The 21692-nt window shown below is 35.4% G+C and overlaps 1 protein-coding gene across 6 annotated transcripts in view; it reads right to left on the bottom strand.

The window, feature by feature from the left end:
* The window catches only part of LOC137625360 (uncharacterized), a 170442-nt gene that overhangs the window by 5001 nt on the left and 143749 nt on the right, over positions 1 to 21692 (bottom strand). For 2 of the 6 annotated variants that reach the window (XR_011040843.1, XR_011040844.1), the window contains exons 1-3: positions 7504 to 8580; positions 5971 to 6032; positions 1380 to 1564 (exon numbers count right to left, since the gene is read on the bottom strand). Coding sequence is in view for 1 of the 6 variants with exons in the window: in XM_068356220.1 (XP_068212321.1) it covers positions 7504 to 8211 (708 nt within the window). In the remaining 5 variants the exon portion in view is untranslated. Of the gene's footprint in view, positions 1 to 1379; positions 1565 to 5970; positions 6033 to 7503; positions 8581 to 21692 lie in introns of those variants that run through there. The other 4 variants (XR_011040845.1, XM_068356220.1, XR_011040846.1 and 1 more) reach the window with 3 other exon arrangements.

The raw sequence follows: 21692 nt of genomic DNA, 5'->3' as shown, positions 1-21692 counted from the left end.
AACTTGAAGCTTAAACTAATCATTTCTTCTTTAAAGTTCATTATAAGATTTATTAGTCAAATGCATTATTTGAAAAGGCTATCCAAGAAAGACAACGTCAAAAGTTAAGGAATAAAGAAGTCTAGGAAGTAGTGAGAATATTTATAAAAAAAAGTCTCAAACTTAAGCTAGAGAAAATCTTAAAATCTTTGGTCATTGAAAAACACGTTGTGATTAATTGACGAGATATGTTTACAACACATTCTTTAAACAATTCAACATTTTACAACCCATGTTTCTCGTCAGTCTCTAGGGCAGTGTCATTGTCCCTTACCTCTGCCATTCATGAGCAGTCTTTAAACCTTTACAAGAACACTGAAAACATATTAGATAACCCGGAAAGCTAGAATTCGTGAGTTTTTTTAAACAAATTTAATGATGATATTGCAAATTTGAAAGTAATTTATATCTTATCTATAAATAAAAACATTGAGCTCTTTATAGGTACTTTTGGCAAACCTGGACACTAGCCATAAGGCTTTTACCGAGGTATAGCTACCCGCCTCATACTTAGGGGCAGAGGTGGTAAGGGGTACCCTGCTCACACGCACACCTATGCTATATCAGGTAAAAGAATCTCTTTAGCTATGGTAAGCAGCTCTTCTAGGAGAAGGACACTTCAAAATCAAACCATTATTTTCTAGTCTTGGATAATGCCATAGCCTCTATACAGTGGTCTTCCACTGTCTTAGGTTAGAGTTCTCTTGCTTGAGGGTACAGAGTAGAGACTCTTTAGCTATGGTAAGCAGCTCTTCTAGAAGGACACTCCAAAATCAAACCATTGTTCTCTAGTCTTGGATAGTGCCATAGCCTCTATACAGTGGTCTTTATCTATTTTGGGTTATAGAGTTCTCTTGCTTGAGGGTACACTCGGACACACTACAGTATTCTATCTAATTTCTCTTCCTTTTCTTTTGCTAAAGTTTTTATAGTTTATATAGGAAATATGTTTTAGTGTTGTTGCTGTGCTTAAAATATATAATTTTTCCTTGTTTCTTTTCCTCACTGGGCTACTTTCCCTGCTGGGCCCCCTGGGCTTGTAGCATCCTGCTTTTCCAACTAGGGTTGTAGCTTGGGAGGCGGTAATAATAGTAATATCGCCACTTTTGATTACAGGCAGGACTTGCAGGGGGATAGGAGATGGCGAGACAAAAGTTTGTATCGTTAGGAAAATTACAAATACCGAATGGTTTGTATAGGATTGGAACAAGTAATATTTTCTTAAGCCCAGAGGATCTCTATTGTGTACGCACAATAAATACTTTGCCGGAAGTCTCAACCCCCCGGCGGTTCTACCGAGATAAAACATAGCAACTACCGAAACTCAATTAAAAGCTTACCCGATCCCACTCAGGTCGAGCCTTCACAATCTCGTACGGTTTCTAATCAAGCCAGACGGTTTTAGATTCCTTCGTCCGAATATCCCGAGAATGCAGTGTGAACACTGGAGCAACTACGGACAGGTTCCCTGGGGGCTTCAAATTTCAGAAGGTGCCGCTGTAAGACTAGTGGATGGTTTCTATAGCTGAAAAAGTATTGAATAATTATAAAATGTAATCGCATTTACATTAAAATTTAGTTCTTAAAAGAGTATAATCTTAAAAATTAAAATGTATACTACTTCTCTTGTAATATAAACAATAAGAAATTGCTTTTATGAATAGAAAAATGTGTAGGACTTATGAAGTATAAGTATTACATTTTTTAATTCAAGAATGATGTGTTAAATGTGAACTTACACATTACATAAATAGCAATTAAACAGCTATGACACTGTAGTACTCCACACCAGTAATAAATATAACTCAAAAAATGACAAATTCGGAGATAATTTGTATTTTTCCCTCACACAAACCTGGAGTTATTTATACGGATATTCTTTCAGCCACGTAAATAACGGAGGGTTTGTTAGTATGGGAACAAAGACAGATTAAACATACACAAGGTCCCTAGCTTACAAACATTCTGCGGTACAAACAAATCCAAGTGAAAATAACAAAGATAAGATAAAGAAAGACTAATAAAAACATATTACGAATGTCATTTATTACAGTAAGCAAAATATTTGTAATAATCTGATATCTATTTCATATGAAACCTTGACTATTTGTTGACTTTTGTAGCTGGAAAACATAGGTGTGGGATTCAGGTTAGACCGACCATAGTCCAAAATTGAACAAAATTCGACTTACAAACAGCTTCTAGGAACTTATTAAAGTTAGTTAAGTTGAGGACCTTCTGTACGGAATTATAAGTTGTTCTTTATGTTCCCTAAAAACACTTGCTTATATTACCAACACTTTAAAAGGTGGGAACAAAATTCTATTTACAAACAGCTTCTTGGAACTTATTAAAGTTTGTTAAGTTGTGGACCTTCTGTACGGAATTATAAGTTGTTCTTTATGTTCCCTAAAAACACTTGCTTATATTACCAACACTTTAAAAGGTGGGAACAAAATTCTATTTACAAACAGCTTCTTGGAACTTATTAAAGTTAGTTAAGTTGAGGACCTTCTGTACGGAATTATAAGTTGTTCTTTATGTTCCCTAAAAACACTTGCTTATATTACCAACACTTTAAAAGGTGGAAACAAAATTCTATTTACAAACAGCTTCTTGGAACTTATTAAAGTTTGTTAAGTTGAGGACCTTCTGTACGGAATTATAAGTTGTTCTTTATGTTCCCTAAAAACACTTGCTTATATTACCAACACTTTAAAAGGTGGGAGGGTTGGATTAACCTAATGCTACAATGCACAAAATTATGAGTTGTACACCCAGATGCTAATTTTCTGAATACCCATACCAGAGCGAGGAAAATATTTTGTCTCGCTGTTTCAAAACGACTACCTAACTTAGAGTTATGCCAGTACTCATTTAGACCCCATTATAGGACAGGTGTTTATTGCACAAAACGGCGACATCCTGTCATGTAATCAAGGGCTGACAAAGGCACGGGTAGGGCAACAGCAACGGAAGAATCCCTTGCACAGATTCAAGCTGAGACAGCCAGATAAACACGTATACCTCCCTCTGCAGATCAGGGCGGGAGGACAGGCGCAGCCTTGTGGAACGGGGAAAGAATACATCCAACCAAATTCTTGGTCTTCCATTGCACGCAAAAGCGCAGGCCTCGAGTGGTGCCATCCTGTCAACCGGCTTGAACAAATGCTCGCTGGAAACGAGAGAAGAGGGAGTCCACTGTCCTAGACAAAAGGGAGATGAAAGTTGCCAAGTTTTTCCATCATCAACCTAGGAGCAAAGAGGGTACGGGCCGTGCATTTCTGTCCCAACTGGTTGGGGACCCGATCGACCATCAGCCTCCAATTCACAGGCAGACCTGCCTTTGGGCCACAGTCTCCAGATACTGACGAAGTACAGTATACAGTACTTGAGCCTCTATGGAGCTTAAACGTGAATGTGGTACTGGTCACCGGCCAGGCGTGTCACATGCATAATGGTTACGCGGTGATTGCGAACATTGCCAGCGAACGATTGTACACGACGTGAGTGCGCCAAGATGTGTCTTTCATTGTCATTCTTTACAGTTCCAAATCATACGCGTGTGGGAGCCTCCCGGCATGGGGACTGGCCATGCGTGAAAGAACCGGTGACAGAGGGTCAGAAGGAGACGGAGGACCGTTTTCCAGATCGCTGGTTCCTCTTACCTCACCACGATGTATCCTTATGGAAAAAAAAAACCAATCATCCTAGGGATAGAGGAGATGAAGAACACCTTCCTCCCGACCAAGAGTGCATATGCTTGTTTGGTACGAGACCGAGAACCGATACCGGGAGCATAAGCTACTGTATCGTGTATCGAGACACCTTAGCAGGTCAGGTTACTTATCTGTATCTCACCGTCTCTCTCACACAGAAGCGAGGAGAGACTGGTCGCTGTATTATAGGACTCCTGTCTTCTTCTTCCTAGATGTAGCAGCATCTGGAGAATATAATGAAGACGAGGCAGAGCAGAAGGAGAACTAGCAGATGAGGGGGTAGCGCACATGCTTCTTCTACGACGACGGGAACCTTTGTAGTTCGTTGGGACAGACCGGGTGTAAAATTTTAATAGGGAAACAAATTCAAGAAAACCACCTAACCTAACCTAGGAGCCGTATCCTTACCTACCAGAGGGGGTATGTAGGTGCGGCGACCCCCCCTCAAACGGCCATAACCTTAGCTTACCCTAAGACTAAGTCTCAACCCTATGTTCGACTTTTGCAGCTGAAAACCGCAGGGAAGCGAGTTAGGTGAAGCCTACCCTAGGGTAAAATTAAATAAAATTTGACTTGCAAACACATTTTGGAACCTATTAAGTTTGCAAATTGAGGGCTTTGGGTATATGTATGATGACAGCTGATTAATAATAGGGCAGTACACTGTAAAGGGGGTAATAGCCCCGTTGGGTAGACTAAGAATATGATAATGTAAGGGGGTTCGCAGGGGGCGTTGACCGCCTGTTAGGTGGGGAAATGACTTGTAGGTTAGGCTGGAGCACTAAGGTACAACACCCTTTTGTTAAATTTATATATCAGTGGTTTTATTCAGTCAATTATACAATATTTTATAGTTTTATGACAGAAGTAATTTATTTTGTTGTTCTGGTTTTTCATCTTATATTGAGGATGATTGAATATGGAACATATATCTGATCGGATCATGTACCACTTGCCAGAGCATAGGAGCAATGAGATATGTTGTAATGCGACTGAAGCAAGGTAGGCCAAGCTAAAAAACAATCGAACTACAGAAAGTCCTCTGAGCCTTTGTAGATTAGCGGCCAGGTCATACCGCGTGCATAGAAAACAGGAATTTTTTACCGTTTTCTAGCTGTTCGTAAGACGAGGCTGTCGTACTACAAAAAGCATGTCTGTGGTTCTGCAAAACCTCTACAAAAGAACATCGCATAACTTAAACGGTCCCACCTAACCTAACCTACAAGTCATGTCCCCCACCTAACGGGGGGTCAACGCCCACTGCGAACCCCTTTACATTATCATATTCTTAGTCTACCTAACGGGGGCGTTAATCCCTTTACACCGAGTCATTTTATAGTTTATTTATGACATATTTGTTTTTGATGTTGTTAATAGTTTATATATGACGTGTCTGTTTTGACGTTGTTACTTATTTTAGAACGATTTATTGTTAATTTGTTCTCTTCCTTTCCTCACTGGGCTATTTTTCCCTGTTGGAGCCCCTGGGCTTATAGCATCTTGCTTTTCCAACTAGGGTTGTAGCTTGGATAGTAATAATAATATTATTAATCACCTGTCGTCATATTTACAGGTAGCCTCAACTTGCAAATTAATAAGTTCCAAAAAGATGTTTGTAAGTCGAAATTTGCTGAATTTTGCCCTAGGGTAGACGTCGCCTAATTCACATGCCTGCGGTTTTCAACTGCAAAAGTCGAACACAGGGTTAAGAAAACTGGATCCAATACTACCTGCATACCATATTCCGGCATTCTATGACCTGGCCGCTGATCTACAAAGGCTCCGAGGACTTTCTGTAGTTCGATTTTTTTAGCTTCGCCTATCACGCTTCAATAGCATTATAACATATCCCAATGCTCCTAGGCTCAGGCGAGCGGTACATGATCCGATTGGATATATGCTCCAAATTCGATCATACTAAATGTAAGATGAAAAACCAGAACAAATACAAAATAAATAACATGTCATAAGACTAGAAAATATTGTATAATTGACTGAATAAAACCACTGATATATAAATCTAACAAAAGGGCGTTGTACCTTAGTGCCCCAGCGTCATTCGAATACTTAACTCGGACTCATTTTCAGAATAAACACATCACACACACGTTAAGATAGAATATGAAATTTAATTATATTCCGATATTGAAAACATATAACAAAGAATCTTAATATATAAAGTGTTAGGCCGTTCATGTTAAATAAAAAGTACCTTAACAACTGAAGCATCGGTTATCAGTTTTTGCCGAGATGTCTGGCGGGAGGAGGTGGTCCCTGTGGCCAAGATGACGGACGGAGGAAAAAACAGGAAATTTTCATTAAAATCTGTAATTTCGTTAATAGCGGTTTCCAGAAGCATTATATGGGATTCAAAAGTGTGTATTTGCAAAGATCTGTTCAATTATGCGAGTTATGACGTCCTAATTAATATTGCACTGTCATACAGAAGCTCCTCAACTTGCAAACAGAAGATAACAAAGATAATAAAATAACGTAACAAAACTATACATAATCTAACGGATTTTGAAGTGGGAAAAATCTATTTTTGGGTGAGATAGCCATGTCATCCTGATGGGAGTTCCCTCCCTGCACCAATTAAATTACACTGGCTGCCGGTAAAGGCGATTATTGAATACAAGCTACTCTTACTAACGTTTAACCCTTTTACCCCCCGGCTATTTGGAAATTTCCAACCCTTAACCCCCAGGGGGTTATTTTTTTCCCAGCACATTTTGCAGTATATTTTTTTTTAAATTGCTCTAACAGCCTTAATTCTTGTCATAGAGAGGTCAGGTTGGTCTCATTCTCTTGGAAAATGCCTGAATTTTCTCAAAAAAATTATCAAAAATATGAAAAAAAAATCTTTATAGCATTTTTTTGCATGGACATACCGGTACGTCCATGGGGGTAAAGGGTTAAGATACTGAACCAAAATATCTAAAAGAATGCCTGAATAAACTAGAACTAGAAACAAATGTTACCATAAGACACATGAGTGACAAACATAGGCTATCTGAACCAAGAACAAATAGTAAATTTGGTGAAAGGGCTTTTAGCTACTGTGCGTCTAGACACTATAATAAACTGCCAACTGAAACGAAGGACCTAAAGGGAGCAATTGAATTTAAGAAAAAACTAAAGACATTACTTTTCACAAGTTCATATGATTTGGAAGATGCTACAATCAAAGAATTGTATAAGTTATAATGAAAATGTTTCGTCAGACGATTGATATGGACCCGGCCGAGAAGTAGTTCACTCGACTTCAGTGGAGGGTTGGATTTAAACCCAAAACAAGTAAGTATATTTCTGCGATTGATATTACAAGAGAATTACCGTCAGGTATCACGAGGGTTCCGACCCCCGGGACGACTGTCCTTAGATATCGTGTATAATCAGGGACGTATCGTAAGATAACCATAGATATCTGCACCCCAAAACAGACTTAACCCAGTCTAGGAATCTAAGGAGAAGGATATAGAAGGCAAAAGAACATTGGTAATAACCTGATGTCTATTTCATATGAAACCCGATAATTTGTTGACTTTTGTAGGCATGGGATTCAAATTTGGCCGACCCCAGGCCAAAATTTAAGAAATTTCGACTTACAAACAGCTTCATGGAACCAATTAAGTTTGTAAGCCGAGGACCTTCTGTATTAAAACCAATCATTCCACAATCTGGTCACAGCTGGAATAAAACTTCTTAACGTTACTTGAAATTCACAAGATTGAAATTTACTCACCATGACTCGACAGATGATTTCGTTATCGCCGTCGGGCTGAGCGTGCTGCGAATTTTCCCTGTTACCCTGATTTGACGGCCGCTCTTCTCTCTCTCCGTATTCGTTGGGGTAGTGACCCAACTGTATGGAAACGGCCTTGGCGATCTCGCTGTCCGGAAAAGCCTTCTTGATGACGTACATCAGCTCGTTCGCCTGGCGGAACGGCATGTTGTGCTCCGTCAAAAAGCCCGTGAGGAGATCCTCTGCCCTGGAGACCTTCCCTTGGAAAACTGGATCCAACACTACCGGCATACCATATTCCGGCATTCTATGAATTTCATCTTGGACGCTTAACCCCGGCACTTTGCTATAGTGATCCTGAACGCCTAACCCCGGCACTTTACCCTGATCGGGCATAAATTCAGACCCGCTTTTCAACTCGACCAAAACGCTTCCGGGTTCCTTTTTGGCTAGATTCTTCAGATGCTTCTTCGCGTGATTGTGCCTAAACAGGGCGGACTTATTCACGTTACTCAACTTGTGCTTGCATATGGCGCACCAGGCGCTAAACGCTTCTTCGGGGTCTTTCCGCACCCAGTGCAGTTCGGGGTGGTTCATCCATTCTCTCTTGAACGCCTGCCGATACTGCTTCTTTTTCTTCGATGGCGGTGGCGTTACGTTGCCGGTGCTACTGCCTTCCACCTCTTCAATCTCATCGGAGTCGCTCATAGTTAGGGCAGGGACTTGTAGAAAGAATTATCCACGAATAGACGAGTACAGGGGCTTGTAGATTGTAAATATCTACGAACAGACGAGCATTGGGGCTTGTAGAATGAAGAAATCCTCGAATGGAAGTGTTGGGGCTTGTAGAATGTAATAATCTAAGAATAGACAAGTACAGGGGATTGTAGAATATGAAAATCCACGAATAGACGAGTACAGGGGCTAGTAGAATGTAATAATCTAAGAATAGACAAGTACAGGGGCTAGTAGAACGTAAAAATCCACGAATAGACGAGTATAGGAGCTTGCAGAATGTAATAATCCACGAATAGATGAGTATAGGGGCTAGTAGAGTGTAATTAAGCACGAATAGACGAGTAGACGGGCTTGTAGAATGTAGAAATCCACGAATAGATGAGTTCAGGAGCTTGTAGAATGTAAAAATCCACGAATAGAGTACAGGAGCTTGTAGAAGGAAAAAATCCACGAATAGACGAGTACAGGAGCTTGTAGAGTGTAATTATCCACGAATAGACGAGTAGACGAGCTTGTAGAATGTATAAATCCACGAATAGACGAGTAGAGGGGCTTGTAGAATGTGAAAATCCACGAATAAACGAGTACAGGAGCTTGTAGAACGTAAAAATCCACGAATAGACGAGTACAGGAGCTTGTAGAGTGTAATTATCCACGAATAGACGAGTAGAGGAGCTTGTAGTGTAATTTTCCACGAATAGACGAGTACAGGAGCTTGTAGAATGTATAAATCCACGAATAGATGAGTACAGGAGCTTGTAGAACGTAAAAATCCACGAATAGACGAGTACAGGAGCTTGTAGAGTGTAATTATCCACGAATAAACGAGTAGACGGGCTTGTAGAATGTATAAATCCACGAATAGATGAGTAGAGTTGCTTGTAGAATGTAAAAATCCACGAATAGACGAGTACAGGAGCTTGTAGAATGTATAAATCCACGAATAGACGAGTAGAGTTGCTTGTAGAATGTAAAAATCCACTTAAATGTCTTACTACAACGTTTAACGGAAGTAGAGCGTCAGCGAATATTTCAAAGTGAAAACAAACATGGCCAGACCAACGGCCAACTTCCAGCTCTTCTTCTTCTTCTTGCTTCCTCTAAGACTCCTGGACTCCTGGAGTTTGGGTTATTATCATTATTCAAATTAATTACTTATCAGATTATAAAACAAGTAGAAAAGGAAGGTAATGGTTTTAAAAATGATATTATAAAGCTGGTAGTATTATTTTTTGCTGATGATGTCCTAGTGCTTGCTGAGAATATAGAGGATGCTGAATTAAACATAAGGAAAGTGATAGATATAGGAAAGCAGTGTGGTTTAGACATAAATAGAGACAAAAGTAGCGTACTTATATATAATATGAAGGAAAAACCAGATAATATAGAGGGAATAAGAGTAGTAAGCAATATTAAATACCTAGGTATCAAGGTAGATGATGGTAGGAATATGTTCAAAACACAGAAAAGTGAAATGATAGTTAAGGCGCAAAAGCTAGCCAATCTTACATATTCGATCATAGAAAAAGTTGTAATAAGATACTGATAGGAAAAACATACTGGAAAAGTGTAGCACTACCTTCTATATTATATGGAACAAATGTGATTAACTTAACGGAAACGGAAATAGAAAAGTTGCAGAGAATAGAGAATGGAGTGTATAGAAGGATGTTAGGGGCTGTAAAGAATACAGCAATTGTAGCCTTGAGAGGGGATGTAGGAGCCTCTGCTATGAAAACAAGGGTAATGGATGGTAAGCTGAGGTACCTTAATAGCATTTTTAAGAGAGAAAAGGACCTACTTACAGCAATAGTCAATGATATGGAAGAAAAAGAGAGGAAGTGGTGGATGCATGTGAAGAAGTATGCTGAAGAATGTGGGATGGCGATGAGAGAAGTCAAGAGATGTACGAAAGAGGACATAAAGAAGAGAACAAGAGAATGGGACACAAGCAAATGGAAGAGTGAAATGGAGTGTAAGGAGAGTTTAATTTTGTATAAAAACTGGAAAAGTGAAATCCAGGAGGAGGAAGTGTATGACAATACATTTTAGGAGAGTTTAATTTTGTATAAAAACTGGAAAAGTGAAATCAAGGAGGAGGAAGTGTATGACAATACATTTTAGGAGAGTTTAATTTTGTATAAAAACTGGAAAAGTGAAATCAAGGAGGAGGAAGTGTATGACAATACATTTTAGGAGAGTTTAATTTTGTATAAAAACTGGAAAAGTGAAATCAAGGAGGAGGAAGTGTATGACAATACATTTTAGGAGAGTTTAATTTTGTATAAAAACTGGAAAAGTGAAATCAAGGAGGAGGAAGTGTATGACAATACATTTTAGGAGAGTTTAATTTTGTATAAAAACTGGAAAAGTGAAATCAAGGAGGAGGAAGTGTATGACAATACATTTTAGGAGAGTTTAATTTTGTATAAAAACTGGAAAAGTGAAATCAAGGAGGAGGAAGTGTATGACAATACATTTTAGGAGAGTTTAATTTTGTATAAAAACTGGAAAAGTGAAATCAAGGAGGAGGAAGTGTATGACAATACATTTTAGGAGAGTTTAATTTTGTATAAAAACTGGAAAAGTGAAATCAAGGAGGAGGAAGTGTATGACAATACATTTTAGGAGAGTTTAATTTTGTATAAAAACTGGAAAAGTGAAATCAAGGAGGAGGAAGTGTATGACAATACATTTTAGGAGAGTTTAATTTTGTATAAAAACTGGAAAAGTGAAATCAAGGAGGAGGAAGTGTATGACAATACATTTTAGGAGAGTTTAATTTTGTATAAAAACTGGAAAAGTGAAATCAAGGAGGAGGAAGTGTATGACAATACATTTTAGGAGAGTTTAATTTTGTATAAAAACTGGAAAAGTGAAATCAAGGAGGAGGAAGTGTATGACAATACATTTTAGGAGAGTTTAATTTTGTATAAAAACTGGAAAAGTGAAATCAAGGAGGAGGAAGTGTATGACAATACATTTTAGGAGAGTTTAATTTTGTATAAAAACTGGAAAAGTGAAATCAAGGAGGAGGAAGTGTATGACAATACATTTTAGGAGAGTTTAATTTTGTATAAAAACTGGAAAAGTGAAATCAAGGAGGAGGAAGTGTATGACAATACATTTTAGGAGAGTTTAATTTTGTATAAAAACTGGAAAAGTGAAATCAAGGAGGAGGAAGTGTATGACAATACATTTTAGGAGAGTTTAATTTTGTATAAAAACTGGAAAAGTGAAATCAAGGAGGAGGAAGTGTATGACAATACATTTTAGGAGAGTTTAATTTTGTATAAAAACTGGAAAAGTGAAATCAAGGAGGAGGAAGTGTATGACAATACATTTTAGGAGAGTCTAATTTTGTATAAAAACTGGAAAAGTGAAATCAAGGAGGAGGAAGTGTATGACAATACATTTTAGGAGAGTCTAATTTTGTATAAAAACTGGAAAAGTGAAATCAAGGAGGAGGAAGTGTATGACAATACATTTTAGGAGAGTTTAATTTTGTATAAAAACTGGAAAAGTGAAATCAAGGAGGAGGAAGTGTATGACAATACATTTTAGGAGAGTTTAATTTTGTATAAAAACTGGAAAAGTGAAATCAAGGAGGAGGAAGTGTATGATAATACATTTTAGGAGAGTCTAATTTTGTATAAAAACTGGAAAAGTGAAATCAAGGAGGAGGAAGTGTATGACAATACATTTTAGGAGAGTTTAATTTTGTATAAAAACTGGAAAAGTGAAATCAAGGAGGAGGAAGTGTATGATAATACATTTTAGGAGAGTCTAATTTTGTATAAAAACTGGAAAAGTGAAATCAAGGAGGAGGAAGTGTATGACAATACATTTTAGGAGAGTTTAATTTTGTATAAAAACTGGAAAAGTGAAATCAAGGAGGAGGAAGTGTATGATAATACATTTTAGGAGAGTTTAATTTTGTATAAAAACTGGAAAAGTGAAATCAAGGAGGAGGAAGTGTATGACAATACATTTTAGGAGAGTTTAATTTTGTATAAAAACTGGAAAAGTGAAATCAAGGAGGAGGAAGTGTATGACAATACATTTTAGGAGAGTTTAATTTTGTATAAAAACTGGAAAAGTGAAATCAAGGAGGAGGAAGTGTATGATAATACATTTTAGGAGAGTCTAATTTTGTATAAAAACTGGAAAAGTGAAATCAAGGAGGAGGAAGTGTATGACAATACATTTTCGTCCATTTTATTATTCAGAGCAAGGACAAACACATTGGGCTTGAATATAAGAAACAGACACCAAGATGGAAATATAAACTGTGTATTCTGTGATGTAGAAGAAAATGCTAACCACTTTATATTATATTGTCCACAGTTTAGTGATATAAGAATAAAAGCAATTGAGCTCCAACAACCATACGAAGAAGATAGTGCACAAACAGTTGGAAAATTCCTTTTTTGTGAAGAGAATATTGAAAATAAGAAAAGTATACTACAACAAATGTGGATGAAAAGAGAAAAACTAGTGAAAATAGTGTAAAGGCTATGCCTCACCCCAGAACCTGAACCTGAACCTGTTATTATCATTATTTAATAAATATGATATCAAAGCTGCGGAAGTAAGAAAGTACTTAAATCGTACCCTGATTGGGAAGAAGGAAATACTGGATATTCAAGAAAAAGAAGGAAGATGGTGGAAACAACATGCTAAGTATTTGGAAGAATTAAGTTTATTGATATTAAAACTGCAGAAGTAAGAACGTACTTAAATTGTACCCTGAATGGGAAGAAGGAAATACTGGATATTCAAGAAAAAGAAGGAAGATGGTAGAAACATGTAAAGTATTTGGAAGAATTAAGTTTATTGATATTAAAACTGCAGAAGTAAGAAGGTACTTAAATCGTACCCTGAATGGGAAGAAGGAAATACTGGATATTCAAGAAAAAGAAGGAAGATGGTAGAAACAACATGCTAAGTATTTGGAAGAATTAAGTATGATATTAAAACTGAAGAAGTAAGAAAGTACTTAAATTGTACCCTGAATGGGAAGAAGGAAATACTGGATATTCAAGAAAAAGAAGGAAGATGGTAGAAACATGCAAAGTATTTGGAAGAATTAAGTTTATTGATATTAAAACTGCAGAAGTAAGAAAGTACTTAAATTGAACCCTGAATGGGAAGAAGGAAATACTGGATAGTCAAGAAAAAGAAGGAAGATGGTAGAAACATGCAAAGTATTTGGAAGAATTAAGTTTATTGATATTAAAACTGCAGAAGTAAGAAAGTACTTAAATCGTACCCTGAATGGGAAGAAGGAAATACTGGATATTCAAGAAAAAGAAGGAAGATGGTGGAAACAACATGCAAAGTATTTGGAAGAATTAAGTTTATTGATATTAAAACTGCAGAAGTAAGAAAGTACTTAAATTGTACCCTGAATGGGAAGAAGGAAATACTGGATATTCAAGAAAAAGAAGGAAAATGGTAGAAACATGCAAAGTATTAGGAAGAATTAAGTATGATATTAAAACTGCAGAAGTAAGAAAGTACTTAAATCGTACCCTGAATGGGAAGAAGGAAATACTGGATATTCAAGAAAAAGAAGGAAGATGGTAGAAACAACCTGCAAAGTATTTGGAAGAATTAAGTTTATTGATATTAAAACTGCAGAAGTAAGAAAGTACTTAAATTGCACCCTGGATGGGAAGAATGAAATACTGGATATTCAAGAAAAAGAAGGAAGATGGTAGAAACATGTAAAGTATTTGGAAGAATTAAGTTTATTGATATTAAAACTGCAGAAGTAAGAAGGTACTTAAATTGTACCCTGAATGGGAAGAAGGAAATGCTGGATATTCAAGAAAAAGAAGGAAGATGGTGGAAACAACATGCTAAGTATTTGGAAGAATTAAGTTTATTGATATTAAAACTGCAGAAGTAAGAAAGTACTTAAATCGTACCCTGAATGGGAAGAAGGAAATACTGGATATTCAAGAAAAAGAAGGAAGATGGTAGAAACCTGCAAAGTATTTGGAAGAATTAAGTTTATTGATATTAAAACTGCAGAAGTAAGAAAGTACTTAAATTGTACCCTGAATGGGAAGAAGGAAATACTGGATATTCAAGAAAAAGAAGGAAGATAGTGGAAACAACCTGCAAAGTATTTGGAAGAATTAAGTATGATATTAAAACTGCAGAAGTAAGAAAGTACTTAAATCGTACCCTGAATGGGAAGAAGGAAATACTGGATATTCAAGAAAAAGAAGGAAGATGGTAGAAACCTGCAAAGTATTTGGAAGAATTAAGTTTATTGATATTAAAACTGCAGAAGTAAGAAAGTACTTAAATTGTACCCTGAATGGGAAGAAGGAAATACTGGATATTCAAGAAAAAGAAGGAAGATAGTGGAAACAACCTGCAAAGTATTTGGAAGAATTAAGTATGATATTAAAACTGCAGAAGTAAGAAAGTACTTAAATTGTACCCTGAATGGGAAGAAGGAAATACTGGATATTCAAGAAAAAGAAGGAAGATGGTAGAAACATGCAAAGTATTTGGAAGAATTAAGTTTATTGATATTAAAACTGCGGAAGTAATTAAGTACTTAAATCATACCCTGAATGGGAAGAAAGGAAATGCTGGATATTCAAGAAAAAGAAGGAAGATGGTAGAAACAACCTGCTAAGTATTTGGAAGAATTAAGTATGATATTAAAACTGCAGAAGTAAGAAAGTACTTAAATCGTACCCTGAATGGGAAGAAGGAAATGCTGGATATTCAAGAAAAAGAAGGAAGATAGTGGAAACAACCTGCAAAGTATTTGGAAGAATTAAGTATGATATTAAAACTGCAGAAGTAAGAAAGTACTTAAATCATACCCTGAATGGGAAGAAGGAAATACTGGATATTCAAGAAAAAGAAGGAAGATGGTAGAAACAACCTGCTAAGTATTTGGAAGAATTAAGTATGATATTAAAACTGCAGAAGTAAGAAAGTACTTAAATCATACCCTGAATGGGAAGAAGGAAATACTGGATATTCAAGAAAAAAGAAGGAAGATGGTAGAAACAACCTGCTAAGTATTTGGAAGAATTAAGTATGATATTAAAACTGCAGAAGTAAGAAAGTACTTAAATCGTACCCTGAATGGGAAGAAGGAAATGCTGGATATTCAAGAAAAAGAAGGAAGATGGTAGAAACAACCTGCTAAGTATTTGGAAGAATTAAGTATGATATTAAAACTGCAGAAGTAAGAAAGTACTTAAATCGTACCCTGAATGGGAAGAAGGAAATGCTGGATATTCAAGAAAAAAGAAGGAAGATGGTAGAAACAACCTGCTAAGTATTTGGAAGAATTAAGTATGATATTAAAACTGCAGAAGTAAGAAAGTACTTAAATCGTACCCTGAATGGGAAGAAGGAAATGCTGGATATTCAAGAAAAAAGAAGGAAGATGGTAGAAACAACCTGCTAAGTATTTGGAAGAATTAAGTATGATATTAAAACTGCAGAAGTAAGAAAGTACTTAAATCATACCCTGAATGGGAAGAAGGAAATACTGGATATTCAAGAAAAAAGAAGGAAGATAGTGGAAACAACCTGCAAAGTATTTGGAAGAATTAAGTATGATATTAAAACTGCAGAAGTAAGAAAGTACTTAAATCATACCCTGAATGGGAAGAAGGAAATACTGGATATTCAAGAAAAAAGAAGGAAGATGGTAGAAACAACCTGCTAAGTATTTGGAAGAATTAAGTATGATATTAAAACTGCAGAAGTAAGAAAGTACTTAAATCGTACCCTGAATGGGAAGAAGGAAATGCTGGATATTCAAGAAAAAGAAGGAAGATAGTGGAAACAACCTGCAAAGTATTTGGAAGAATTAAGTATGATATTAAAACTGCAGAAGTAAGAAAGTACTTAAATCATACCCTGAATGGGAAGAAGGAAATACTGGATATTCAAGAAAAAGAAGGAAGATGGTAGAAACAACCTGCTAAGTATTTGGAAGAATTAAGTATGATATTAAAACTGCAGAAGTAAGAAAGTACTTAAATCGTACCCTGAATGGGAAGAAGGAAATACTGGATATTCAAGAAAAAGAAGGAAGATGGTAGAAACAACCTGCTAAGTATTTGGAAGAATTAAGTATGATATTAAAACTGCAGAAGTAAGAAAGTACTTAAATCATACCCTGAATGGGAAGAAGGAAATACTGGATATTCAAGAAAAAAGAAGGAAGATGGTAGAAACAACCTGCTAAGTATTTGGAAGAATTAAGTATGATATTAAAACTGCAGAAGTAAGAAAGTACTTAAATCGTACCCTGAATGGGAAGAAGGAAATACTGGATATTCAAGAAAAAAAGGAAGATGGTAGAAACATGCAAAGTATTAGGAAGAATTAGGTATGATATTAAAACTGCAGAAGTAAGAAAGTACTTAAATCGTACCCTGAATGGGAAGAAGGAAATACTGGATATTCAAGAAAAAGAAGGAAAATGGTAGAAACATGCAAAGTATTAGGAAGAATTAGGTATGATATTAAAACTGTAGAAGTAAGAAAGTACTTAAATCGTACCCTGAATGGGAAGGAAATACTGGATATTCAAGAAAAAGAAGGAAAATGGTAGAAACATGCAAAGTATTAGGAAGAATTAGGTATGATATTAAAACTGCAGAAGTAAGAAAGTACTTAAATCGTACCCTGAATGGGAAGAAGGAAATACTGGATATTCAAGAAAAAGAAGGAAAATGGTAGAAACATGCAAAGTATTAGGAAGAATTAGGTATGATATTAAAACTGCAGAAGTAAGAAAGTACTTAAATCGTACCCTGAATGGGAAGAAGGAAATACTGGATATTCAAGAAAAAAAGGAAGATGGTAGAAACATGCAAAGTATTAGGAAGAATTAGGTATGATATTAAAACTGCAGAAGTAAGAAAGTACTTAAATCGTACCCTGAATGGGAAGAAGGAAATACTGGATATTCAAGAAAAAAAGGAAGATGGTAGAAACATGCAAAGTATTAGGAAGAATTAGGTATGATATTAAAACTGCAGAAGTAAGAAAGTACTTAAATCGTACCCTGAATGGGAAGAAGGAAATACTGGATATTCAAGAAAAAGAAGGAAAATGGTAGAAACATGCAAAGTATTAGGAAGAATTAGGTATGATATTAAAACTGTAGAAGTAAGAAAGTACTTAAATCGTACCCTGAATGGGAAGAAGGAAATACTGGATATTCAAGAAAAAGAAGGAAAATGGTAGAAACATGCAAAGTATTAGGAAGAATTAGGTATGATATTAAAACTGTAGAAGTAAGAAAGTACTTAAATTGTACCCTGAATGGGAAGAAGGAAATACTGGATATTCAAGAAAAAGAAGGAAAATGGTAGAAACATGCAAAGTATTAGGAAGAATTAGGTATGATATTAAAACTGTAGAAGTAAGAAAGTACTTAAATTGTACCCTGAATGGGAAGAAGGAAATACTGGATATTCAAGAAAAAGAAGGAAAATGGTAGAAACATGCAAAGTATTAGGAAGAATTAGGTATGATATTAAAACTGCAGAAGTAAGAAAGTACTTAAATTGTACCCTGAATGGGAAGAAGGAAATACTGGATATTCAAGAAAAAGAAGGAAAATGGTAGAAACATGCAAAGTATTAGGAAGAATTAGGTATGATATTAAAACTGCAGAAGTAAGAAAGTACTTAAATCGTACCCTGAATGGGAAGAAGAAATACTGGATATTCAAGAAAAAGAAGGAAAATGGTAGAAACATGCAAAGTATTAGGAAGAATTAGGTATGATATTAAAACTGCAGAAGTAAGAAAGTACTTAAATTGTACCCTGAATGGGAAGAAGGAAATACTGGATATTCAAGAAAAAGAAGGAAAATGGTAGAAACATGCAAAGTATTAGGAAGAATTAGGTATGATATTAAAACTGCAGAAGTAAGAAAGTACTTAAATTGTACCCTGAATGGGAAGAAGGAAATACTGGATATTCAAGAAAAAGAAGGAAAATGGTAGAAACATGCAAAGTATTAGGAAGAATTAGGTATGATATTAAAACTGCAGAAGTAAGAAAGTACTTAAATTGTACCCTGAATGGGAAGAAGGAAATACTGGATATTCAAGAAAAAGAAGGAAAATGGTAGAAACATGCAAAGTATTAGGAAGAATTAGGTATGATATTAAAACTGCAGAAGTAAGAAAGTACTTAAATTGTACCCTGAATGGGAAGAAGGAAATACTGGATATTCAAGAAAAAGAAGGAAAATGGTAGAAACATGCAAAGTATTAGGAAGAATTAGGTATGATATTAAAACTGCAGAAGTAAGAAAGTACTTAAATCGTACCCTGAATGGGAAGAAGGAAATACTGGATATTCAAGAAAAAGAAGGAAGAATGGTAGAAACATGCAAAGTATTTGGAAGAATTAAGTATGATATTAAAACTGCAGAAGTAAGAAAGTACTTAAATCGTACCCTGAATGGGAAGAAGGAAATACTGGATATTCAAGAAAAAGAAGGAAGATAGTGGAAACAACATGCAAAGTATTTGGAAGAATTAAGTATGATATTAAAACTGCAGAAGTAAGAAAGTACTTAAATCGTACCCTGAATGGGAAGAAGGAAATACTGGATATTCAAGAAAAAGAAGGAAGATAGTGGAAACAACATGCAAAGTATTTGGAAGAATTAAGTATGATATTAAAACTGCAGAAGTAAGAAAGTACTTAAATCGTACCCTGAATGGGAAGAAGGAAATACTGGATATTCAAGAAAAAGAAGGAAGATAGTGGAAACAACATGCAAAGTATTTGGAAGAATTAAGTATGATATTAAAACTGCAGAAGTAAGAAAGTACTTAAATCGTACCCTGAATGGGAAGAAGGAAATACTGGATATTCAAGAAAAAGAAGGAAGATAGTGGAAACAACATGCTAAGTATTTGGAAGAATTAAGTATGATATTAAAACTGCAGAAGTAAGAAAGTACTTAAATTGTACCCTGAATGGGAAGAAGGAAATACTGGATATTCAAGAAAAAGAAGGAAGATAGTGGAAACAACATGCTAAGTATTTGGAAGAATTAAGTATGATATTAAAACTGCAGAAGTAAGAAAGTACTTAAATTGTACCCTGAATGGGAAGAAGGAAATACTGGATATTCAAGAAAAAGAAGGAAGATGGTGGAAACAACATGCTAAGTATTTGGAAGAATTAAGTATGATATTAAAACTGCAGAAGTAAGAAAGTACTTAAATTGTACCCTGAATGGGAAGAAGGAAATACTGGATATTCAAGAAAAAGAAGGAAGGTGGTGGAAACAACATGCTAAGTATTTGAAGAATTAAGTATGATATTAAAACTGCAGAAGTAAGAAAGTACTTAAATCGTACCCTGAATGGGAAGAAGGAAATACTGGATATTCAAGAAAAAGAAGGATAGTGGAAACAACCTGCTAAGTATTTGGAAGAATTAAGTATGATATTAAAACTGCAGAAGTAAGAAAGTACTTAAATCGTACCCTGAATGGGAAGAAGGAAATACTGGATATTCAAGAAAAAGAAGGAAGATAGTGGAAACAACATGCTAAGTATTTGGAAGAATTAAGTTTATTGATATTAAAACTGCAGAAGTAAGTAAGTACTTAAATTGTACCCTGAATGGGAAGAAGGAAATACTGGATATTCAAGAAAAAGAAGGAAGATAGTGGAAACAACCTGCTAAGTATTTGGAAGAATTAAGTTTATTGATATTAAAACTGCAGAAGTAATTAAGTACTTAAATTGTACCCTGAATGGGAAGAAGGAAATACTGGATATTCAAGAAAAAGAAGGAAGATAGTGGAAACAACATGCTAAGTATTTGGAAGAATTAAGTTTATTGATATTAAAACTGCAGAAGTAATTAAGTACTTAAATTGTACCCTGAATGGGAAGAAAGAAATACTGGATATTCAAGAAAAAGAAGGAAGATAGTGGAAACAACATGCTAAGTATTTGGAAGAATTAAGTTTAGGCTTAAGACAGATAAGACGAATGAGCAAGGAAGAAATAAAATCGGAAACCAGAAAGTGCAAAGAAGAAATAGAAAGTAAAGTGAGCTTAGAAATATATAGAACGTGGAAGAAAGATATTAAAGAAGAGTTACTTTATACATTTGCTTTTGTTATATCTTTTTTAGAACGAGAATTAATTCGTTAAAACTAAATATTGTAAACTGTAATTTTTGTGAAAATGAGGAGGAAGATTTTATATATTTTTGGTTCTCTTTCCAGGAATATAGAAAAGAAAGGAATGAAGTAATTGAGCTACAACAACCATACGAGGAAGACCTAAAGAAAATAGTAGGATTATTTTTATTTAGTGAAACAAATATAGAAAAGAAAAAATTAGTATTAAACCTGGTGTGGAGGAAAAGACAAAACAGTATAAGAAGGCTACGATGCCTCACCCCAACACCTGAACCAGATTATGATTATTAATAAATATATTAAAATTGAAGAAATAAGAAAGTATAGAAAGTATGAACTCATAAATTAAATAAAAATTAAAGTGGTAAATAAAATTAGAAGAAAAATAGAAGAAAAGAAAGACGAAAAGACCTGAGAAGACTAATTATTATTATTATTATTATTATTATTATTATTATTATTATTATTATTATTATTAATATTATTATTATTATTAAATGCTAAGCTACAACCCTAGTTGGAAAAGCAAGGTGCTATAAGCCCAAGAGCTCCAACAGGGAAAATAACCCAGTGAGGAAATGAAAAAAATGAAAATAAACTATTTTTATTACTTGCTAAGCTACAACCCTAGTTAGAAAAGCAGGATGCTATAAGCCCAAGGGGCTCCAACAGGGAAAACAGCCCAGCGAGGAAAGGAAACAAGGAAAAATAAAATATTTTAAGAACAGTGATAACATTAAAATAAATATTTCCTATAAAAACTATAAAAACTTCTACAAAACAAGAGAAAGAGAACTCTAACCCAAGACAGTGGAAGACCATGGTACAGAGGCTATGGCACTACCCAAGACTAGAGAACAGTGGTTTGATTTTGGAGTGTCCTCCTAGAAGAGCTGCCTACCATAGCTAAAGAGTCTCTTCTACCCTTACTAAGAGGAAAGTAGCCACTGAATAATTACAGTGCAGTGGTTAACCCCTTGAGAGAAGAAGAATTATTTGCTAATCTCAGTGTTGTCAGGTGTATGAGGACAGAGGAGAATATGTGAAGAATAGGCCATACTCATCGGTGTATATGTAGGCAAAAGAAAAATGAACCGTAACCAGAGAGAAGGATCCAATGTAGTACTGTCTGGCCAGTCAAAGGACCCCATAACTCTCTATTATTATTATTATTATTATTATTACTAGCCAAGCTACAACCCTAGTTGGAAAAGCAGGATGCTATAAGCCCAGGGGCTCCAATAGGGAAAAATAGCACAGTGAGGAAAGG

Source organism: Palaemon carinicauda, chromosome 32 (assembly GCF_036898095.1).
Source record: "Palaemon carinicauda isolate YSFRI2023 chromosome 32, ASM3689809v2, whole genome shotgun sequence".
NCBI lineage: Eukaryota > Metazoa > Arthropoda > Malacostraca > Decapoda > Palaemonidae > Palaemon > Palaemon carinicauda.
This window is presented reverse-complemented; position numbering and strand designations above follow the sequence as displayed.